The sequence below is a fragment of the Salvia hispanica genome, chromosome 4 (assembly GCF_023119035.1).
Source record: "Salvia hispanica cultivar TCC Black 2014 chromosome 4, UniMelb_Shisp_WGS_1.0, whole genome shotgun sequence".
NCBI classification, from domain to species: Eukaryota; Viridiplantae; Streptophyta; class Magnoliopsida; order Lamiales; family Lamiaceae; genus Salvia; species Salvia hispanica.
The window spans coordinates 36,308,914-36,318,275 of NC_062968.1; the positions used below are offsets into that span (position 1 = coordinate 36,308,914).

Genomic DNA, 9,362 nt, shown 5'->3' on the forward strand with positions numbered 1-9,362 from the left:
AAATTTTTAAATTTTTTCGTACAAACATAAATGCCAACATACTATATAAAATATGTCAATATAATATATGTAGAATGTCAATATAAAGCAATGAGTTAACATTCTTAAAGCATTGTGTTGACATTCTCAAAACATTGTGTTGATATTTTCTAAACACTATATTTTGACATTTTCATCCAAAACCCTAATTTGAAGTTTTTTTTTTTATCTTTTTTTATTTTATTAATAAAAACGAAAATTACACGTAAGCAAATTGTAGACCACACGTTTTCTAAGATCATATGGCCTTAAATTTGTTATAGTTAGCAATTAAATGATGAGTTAGCAATTGATCACTCCCCAATCACTAACTTTGTAAAATGTATGAATATGTAATATTAGTAAATTTTATTTTTGAGTTGTATTTTCGTTTTTCAAAAAACATTTTTTTAATGTTCATTTGTTTATACATTATTATATTGAATTCCATCTTGAAGTTCTTCGAATGTAATCTAATGGAAAAAAAATACTTTTTTATTGTATTTATATAAATATATCATAAAATATTATTAAAACTTGTTTTTTTTTTTTAATTTTAAAAAGTATGCATATTTTAGTTTATTTGTTTACCTTTTTTAATTTGAAAAAGTATGCATATTTTAGTTTATTTGTTTACCATTTACTATATTGAATTTCACGGAGCTCTATGAAGAAACATACTAACTAGGAAAAATTATCAAAATAATTTGATAAGATTTAATAGTTATAATCCATAGATAGATTGGGGGAAAAAAAAAAAATTCGCTCTTTATTTATGTAAGTATATAGAAAAAGAAGTTTAAACTTTAAATTATGCAGAGGGTCTTTAGTGGAAGGGCAAGCGGGGATCACGCGACTTTGCATAATATTTTATACTATTTAAATTTGAAATGAGTGATGAAGTATGTGCGGTGTTCTAGTCTGAGATGAATCACATTCTTTTCCACCCAACTCTTCAAGCTTTCCAGACTGACTTAGTAAATGACCCCTCTCACTCTCTCTCTTCAATGCAGCTTTCTTCGCTCCCATTTTCCCTACTTCAAAGCTCGGTAGCTGTCTCTGCGCTTTAATTAAGCACCAAAATGTGGCAATTCATTGTAGCTGCAGGATCTGGGATTTTAGCCAAGAAATTCATTAACCTAGAATCTGCTGGAACTAAATCTTCACTGCCACAAGATTTAGTCTTCGAATCAAACAATACACTCAAAGAAAGCACTAATCAAGAGAAGGCAGTCGACGAGGCTGCGATCTTCAGGTTTTCAAGTCCGGAGATCGTGTCTAAGGAGCTTAGGAAGAATACTCGAAGAGGGGAAAAAAGAAAATTGCTGCTTCGGAAGCCTGTCGGAAAGAGGCGGTGGTGGATCACGTTGGGTTTAAGAGTGGAAAGAGGATTTCTGTTTGCTTGAAGAAGAGGAGAACCGGCAAGCATGCTTCAGGGAAGTGTGAATCTCGTGCTTCAAAAGGTTAGTTGTTTATCAATTGTCATGCAAAATTGTCTAGTTATTCCGTTCAACTCGAACATGATTGTAGCTGCTTTAGGGTTAATATTTACTCATTATATTTAGTAATCTGAGCACAAGTATAAATCTGGAGATTCGAACATGATGGTTTATCAGTCACATCATCTGCAACAAATTTTATGCGAAAACTTTGGCAGCACTGAGTCATTTTCGGGATGGATGTTCACCATGATTGAATACTTTTAGGCGGCGATCGGTTTGATGGATTTGATAGAAATGAGTCTTATAACTGTTGTTTGGTTGGATTTTGATTAAATCTCGCGACAATTTATCTTGAGCAACCAAGCATTATATTTTAGGCACTATTGAGTAGTTTCTAGTTGATCATAAACAACAAAGTGGTAGGAAGAAAATGAGTACTATAAAAAATTCCTGTGCTTTATGCAGTTGGAGTGGCCCAGTGAGGGCCATATTGACATCCTCTTTGCTGAAGAAGCTTTCTATTAGATTTTTGCACTGAATGAGATAAAAATATCATGAATCTGTCTTGCTGGATGTCTTAACATATTCCTTAACCACTTGGTTCGATTTTTTTGACACACATCCACTAAATATATCTATTTTTTATTTTGTGTTTTTTAAAATAATGCTTGTTGGTTTGTGAATACGTAGGTTAGTCTGGTTAGCTCTAAGAGAACCTCAAGCTAGAAACTTAGCCAACTAGTAACCCCAAATTCCTCTATGATTTTGTCGTGAATAGTTCCAACTTTTCTTTCCCTTCCCCTTCTTGTAGATCTTTCCTGATTTCTATTTCTTGCTATAACACCTGAACATTTGAATTCTGTCATTATATTTATGATTAATATTTGCTTGTATAACTTGATGTCCTGTTGTTGGTTCCCTGGTTAATGTCATAATCTATAAACATATTGATATTTGAAGAGTTCCTCAATGTCTTATGCCTTTTCAGATAATTCATTTGGATGGGGAGTTGGTGTTGGGATAATGTATATGGTGTCAGCTGGAACAGCTGAAATCTCTAAGTTGAACTCTGCAATGTGCGTGACGGTAAAAACTGTCGAAGAACTAAAAGCCGAGATCTCAAAAAGGAAAAACTCACAAAACGTGAGTGTCCCAGTTGCTGGGAATGAAGCTGGAACAAATGAGAAGTTTGCTGAAAGCTGTTGCAGAGATCCATCATTCACTATGGTAGCTGCCAAGAGCGAAGAAAATATGAATGCATTTAGTCCTGCTATGACCGATGAAGGTGAATGTGCGAGTAGCATTCTTACGAATAATCAGCATCCTGAGGTGTTGGAAATGCACCAGTTGGAAGCAGAGCTAGAGTCTGAACTTCAGAAACTTCCCTGGTCTGGAATGGAAGCTTCTAGTTCTGATGGAAGAACAGATATCTATGAGGTGAATTATTGATTTATCTAATCCAAATTTGGATCTTAACATAACATCTCACATCTCATACCGTGCAATATATAATGTTCTGATCCATCGTTTTCGTTGATTCATTTTCCTTTTCAGACGTATTAGTATTATAGGGGCAGTGAATGGTTAAATTCATTTTGTTTGAATCTCAATGATACGTGTTCACTTGCAGACTGAAGTGTTGGCTAAAGGAGAAGCGTATGAGAATGCAAGCTCGTATCAATATAATGGTGTGTCGGCAGGTGAACTAGATCAGAAACTGTGTCATTTGCTCGTCGAACAACAGGAAAGCCAAATAATGGAGCTAGAGGCTGAGTTGAATGAGGCACATTCCAAACTCCACCAGAAAGAAACTGAGCTCCAAAAACTTAGAGACTGTGAAACGACTCACGGAGTTTTCGCTAGCCAATGCTTCAGGCACCATAACTCTCCTATCTGTTCTTTCTCATGAGTCAATTCTAGCTTATTCTAGAATGTAAATGGATCCCGATCGGACTTTGAGTTTTGATTTTGTTTTCCAGATGAAGAAGGTGAGAATGAAGAGGTGGATGTGCAGGCAATAACAGATGGAATTGAAGAGAAGAAGGTTGGATGGGAATCAATGGTTGGAATGAAACGAAGCATTGGCTGTACATCATACATTTGCTCTGGTAAATAACAGTTTGATCCCATGGGCAACACCACACCACAGTCATCTGATGCCTGAATGCTGCAAAGACATCTGACATCATTTATGGCTGTCGACACCTTTGTTCTTCTCCATGCAACGTCCCCCCCCCCACCAAACAAAAACGGAAAGAAAAAGAAAAATGTACAACCAAAAAAATGGAGTACTTTAGTAGTACTACTAGTATTTTTTATGAGTAATGATAAACAACCAAATTTTGTACAACCAAAACAAGATCATATTAGTAATTTTGATATGTTAATTAAATATTAAAATACTAAATATAGTTGGTTAACAAATTAAAAACACTTTATTAGTTTTTGGCCTCATTTTCAATTTTTTATTTTTATATTTGAATTATTTCTCTATTATTTTTTAAATTTGAATTAAAATATGCATTAATTATATTTTATGATTAAAAAAAATTTAAAAAATTATACACAAATACCATAATATTATGAACGTTCCCTATACTATATGTATGTCTATGCTTTTTAATTAAATGCATAAATAAATTATATTTTTTCTCAAATAAATTAAATGCATAAATAAATTATATTTTTTCTCAAATAAACCAATTTTTGGTTGTACAAAATTTGGTTGCATAGCTTTATTGATTTTTTATAATTATTTGGTAGTACTATATTTAATCGTTCTTAGTTAAGGGAGCATTTCTTGAGAGAATGAGGACTATTGTAGGTGATGGTGGGGCGAGGATGATGTTATTGACTTTAGGGAAAGTACCAAATATTTGGGCACAAAATACAATGATGAAAGGTTAAGTTTTTTGCATGTCTAATCAGTTGCAGTTGTTTGTAAAGCTTTTTCCTTTTTGTAGGAAATCTTTGCAATCAAATAATTTCCTTCCAATTTATGGCCCTTAAAATTTAGACACGCACCAATGTAGTAATTGAAGAATTTTAAACACACACCCCAACTATGTAAGCTCTGAATTATGTTAACAAACTGCAATTATAAAAAGCAATGAATTATGTCAGCAAATTGCAATTATAAAATTTGTTTGCTTTAAAGATCTATTTTACTACTCTTTCTGCTATTTAAAGATCTCATTTTGATTTTACGCAATTTTTTAAGAAAATTATTTGATTTTATAAAGAAAAATAAGTGAATAAAGTTAATAGAATATTAGTCATACTTTTATATATTGGTTCTATTGTGAAATTTGAGTGTAATAATTTAGAGGAGAGCAAGATTCATTTAATCAAAAATAAAAAGAAGCAAACGAGTCTTTAAATCGCGTACATGCAAAATGACAAAATAGGTCATTATTTTTCCAAAAATATTCTTTTCAGTCCCGTTAGTATTTATTTAGGGTGTACTCCGGAGATATTCAATAGACAATTCTCGTGTAATTCTTCGTCCAGCAGTATCAAATCATACTACATTTTTCTTAATCAGTATGCATAAAACTAACTTAAAGCCGAAATTTTGTTATTTTGTAGACATAAAAGAGTAAAAATGATGAAAGAATAAAAAGGCGGTTTCAAATACCCCACTTTATGAAGAAAATAGATAGGTACTCTAATCCAATAATAGAGGTTAACTGCGTAACTACTGCAAACCTCACTTATAGAGCCTACTCCTTTTTGAATAAATGATGCATATAATTTATACTACTACATGATAGTAGTGTCTTAAACACATTATTAAGGTGACCTAAAAAATTAGGATTGAATCTTGAGATAAGAAATGCCTTTATTTTGTTTGTTTGCTATATTGATAATGTGGTATTGACACGTCACATGTAGACGAGTAACATGTTATTTTCATGTGAAATATTGAATCAAAAAAAATAAAAATGGAATCCTAATCTACAACCATAAATCATTCTAATTCCGGCAGAAGTTCGTTAGGTAAAATTGGATGGACAATGGCACCCCTCCCTCCAAACTCAACGTGTTATGTTTGTTAGTAAGATTGTATTTATAGGGTAATTTTGTAACACACAAACACTAGTAGTAGTTCTTAGTACTCCTCCGTCCCATAGTAGATGTCACACTTGAGAGATGTCACGAGATTTTAGGAGATGCTATTTTGTGTGTCAAGTGGTGAGAGAATATAATTTTATAATTGATGTGATAGGGAACATTTTCCAAAAGAAGAAATGTGGACAAATTAAAAAAAAAAAAGTGTGAAATCTATTATTGGACGAAAGAATTATCTTCTAGGGGAGTTCTAGGGGAGTACAAAGTAGTATATAATTGAAAATTTCTATTGTTTAGAAAAACAAAAACGTCTTATTAAAATACTAATTGATCACAAATCGAAAGTTGCTTCATATAGTTAGTTTTTTATGAAAACAAATGTTACTATTAAAATTTTAAAACATGAAATGAACTTGGATAACAAAACAAAACAAAATAAAAATATACTAGTACATCATATATAGACTGGGCGATAGCCACATTATTTTGCAGAGTAAGCTTAGCCACAAAAGTCGGGTTTTTAAAATATTGGAAAGCAACGTGTTGGGCCACCTACATTACAACCCTTCATATCCGTGCTTGTATATTAAAAAACATATATCCTCTTTCTGTCCCAACTTAATTTATTCTATCCTTTTGAATAAAAAAAAACATATTATAATATTTTGTTTTATGTAGGAGTATCTACTTTATTCATTTATATTAAGTCGCTAAAAATCATTTATAGATTCGTAAATAAAATCAAAGAGGGCATATATATAGTGAGAGAGAAGGGTGGTGCATAATTTAGCAACTGAATTGCAAAAATGAGAGGTATAGCGAAGCCATTATCGAGCCCTAGCCGGGCGGAGAAATTTCCGCCGCCGTTGATGCGCAGCAACGTGAGCAGCCGGTCGCGGTCGAGCCCCATGTTTTACCTCCGCGGCGCCGTCGAAACTAGCCAGGAGCCATCCTCGCCCAAAGTGACCTGCATCGGCCAAGTCCGCAGCTGGTGGCTCTGCAAGTGCGGGTGGAATTACACCAAGAAGGAGGCCGACTCGTTTAGGGCTTTTCCCGATTGCAAAATTGAAAACCTAGGAGTGGAAAAGGAAAGGAAACAACAGGCGCCTAACAATGCGTTAATGTTGACGAGGTGCAGATCCGCTCCCTACAGATCGTCGTCAATTTCAGAAAGACGCCGCCGATGAATTAGCGGCAAGCAGCATGAGGGGAGAAGAATTGGAGAGTTCGGTTGAAGAAATGAAGAAAAGTGTGGTGCTGCTAACGAGATGTAAATCGGAGCCGCCGAGTTAGGGGAAAGGTGATAGGATGATTTTTCCTATCTCCCTCTCTGAGCACTCGTAACAATGAAATTTTGTGAACAATAGCCAAGAAACCAACCCTAACGTGAGGCTAGGGTCTAAGAACGCCAAAGATGAGAAAAAGCGATTTTATTACTTTAATTCTCAATGACTCGATCTAGGGGAATTCTACAATTTATAGAATTCCCCCTACTTGATTCGGACTTACGATTCGGGAAAGAATCAAGAAGAAAACCCGAAAAGATTTGACTCTATCTTGAAAGGTAAATAGTTCTGCAACTAAGGAAATAAATAAAAAACAAATCAAAACAATTCAAAACAAATCTAGTTCTAATACTGGACGAAATCGCGATACTTCGCCGGTCGAGGTGCATTCCTCCTTGGTCGCTCCTTCTTCACCGCGGTGCTCCGGCCTCTGCCTCTCGCTTCCGGCTCCACGATCACGCTCTGCCCAGATACACCAGGCTGCGTGGGCTCATGCAGCTCCTTCTCGTCATCAAACCGAGCATTGTTGAGTAGGGTCGTATCAAGCGTTTTTAATGCTGAAAACGCCCGACCCGGGCGTTTTTGCCGATTTTGACTGCTTCGCGCAACCTTCGTCAAATGGTCATAACTTCTTCATTCGAGCTCCGATTGAGGCGTGCAATATACCCACGCGAAGCTATTTCAAAGACAAAGATAATGGTGGTAAGATAAAAGGATTTGGACACCATCTTGATAGGCAACGAACAGTTTCAATCAGACCCTACTCCACATGTACATCTATCAACTAATATATAATAATCAAACCTTAATGATCAATTGATAGATGATTTAAATATACAAAATAGGAGAAAACTTGGAGTATAATTAGTATCATTTGATTCACATCACCTTCAATTTATCTCTCTCGTCCTATTTTCTTCTTTCTTGACACAATTCTTCATTCTCAGTTTTATTATCCATGCTTCCCACGAGTTAATGAATGTCAAATTATTCGCTCAATTAATGTGGAATATCAAATGGATTTATGCAGTTAATTTTCTTGTCAAATGGGTTTCTACTAATTCTTCTTAAAATTTTATGAAAATCAAAAATAATTTTTTTCATGTGTTTTCACATCAAAAATAGGAATATAAAAACTTATAAAGAGCCACAAAAAGGGAAGATGACCAACAGATTGTGAAGGAGATGAAATTGTAACAATAGACGAACAAAATAGGAATATAAAAACTTATATAAGAGAGAAAATTAATGATATAATTCCCACATTGGCAGTCCCTTATTTTCGCGTATAATGGTGCGATAAAAACAGAGAAATCAATTATCTATATAGTACTCCTATCTATATAGTGGAGAATTGATCGAGCACTTATTTTGAGCGATATATAATCGAACAGTGTATTTTTCCTCTCGATAATCTGCTCCTCACCACTTCATTTCTGTTCGACCTTTTTCCAAATCTCAAATTCAATTCCGGCCTTGAATTCGTTTTTGCTATGAAAACATCTCGAATCCAAAAGCAAATTCAACATATATAGATTCTCAACTATCAATTATTATATTTTTACCCCTAAATAATGTTTAACCATAATGACATTTGCGCCCTTTCCACCAATTCTGGCATTGCGCCGTGATTAAATAAGTGAAATTAATCGTTTTGATATTTAGATCAAGTACACGGTCTATATCATCAAGATTGATTGATTTTGCACAGTGAATCAATTAATCTTAAAATCATGATTATATTTGCAGAATCAAAGATAACTCCAAATAAATGGTAATTTAACAACTAATGATCCTATCTCTTCACTGCTGCATCCAACCTTGCAGATTGAACCCACACTTAAAAATAAAAAGGTGGAGTCATAAATAGTTAAGGACATGACGTCTGGTTATGAGAGTGTTTTATCTTATCTCTTAAGTAAGAAATGAGATAAAAAATGTTATGAAATCCATTAATAATATAAGGAGTTCCATAGTAGTTGAGTATTTGCTAATTTCATTTTGTGATCAAGCTTTAATTGTATTAGTTACTAAAAAAGGATCGTACACATATTAATAGTGCATTATCTCCTACTCAAGAAAGTAATACTCCCTCGGTCTATTAGAGCATCCACAATGGTAAATAGGTCAGCCATATGCTAGCCTATTTCTCCTCCTGCCATATCATCCAGCACTAAAATTCCTCCTGCCACATCATCCAGCACTAAAATTCCTCCTGTCACATCATCAGGACAAGCAACTGGACAAGCAATAGGCTAGCCACATCATCAGCACTATTAAAAAAACAACTAAATTGACGGAATTAAACACAAAATACGGAATTAAACATACGACACATATACGGGAAAATTCATTAATTTAATTAAAATATAAAAAAATTACATTAATTAAAAAAAATACCATAATAAAAAAAATACATAAAACCAAAAAAACTATCGTCGTGTAGTCCTCCGCGCCCACAACTCTTCAATTAAATCCTTTTGGAGTTGTATATGCGCATCCACTTGGCGCATGTCGGCATGTGCCTGGAGGCGGCCGACTTCAT

At 34.1% G+C, this 9,362-nt stretch overlaps 1 protein-coding gene across 1 annotated transcript; it reads left to right on the forward strand.

The window, feature by feature from the left end:
• Positions 1 to 1,100: 1,100 nt before the first annotated feature.
• Positions 1,101 to 3,587, forward strand: LOC125220992. The gene is given in 6 exon segments (XM_048123115.1): positions 1,101 to 1,247; positions 1,310 to 1,481; positions 2,449 to 2,897; positions 3,091 to 3,296; positions 3,298 to 3,335; positions 3,440 to 3,587. Coding segments are annotated over 6 exon segments (1,149 nt in total). The 3' UTR covers positions 3,577 to 3,587.
• The last annotated feature ends 5,775 nt before the right edge of the window (positions 3,588 to 9,362 follow it).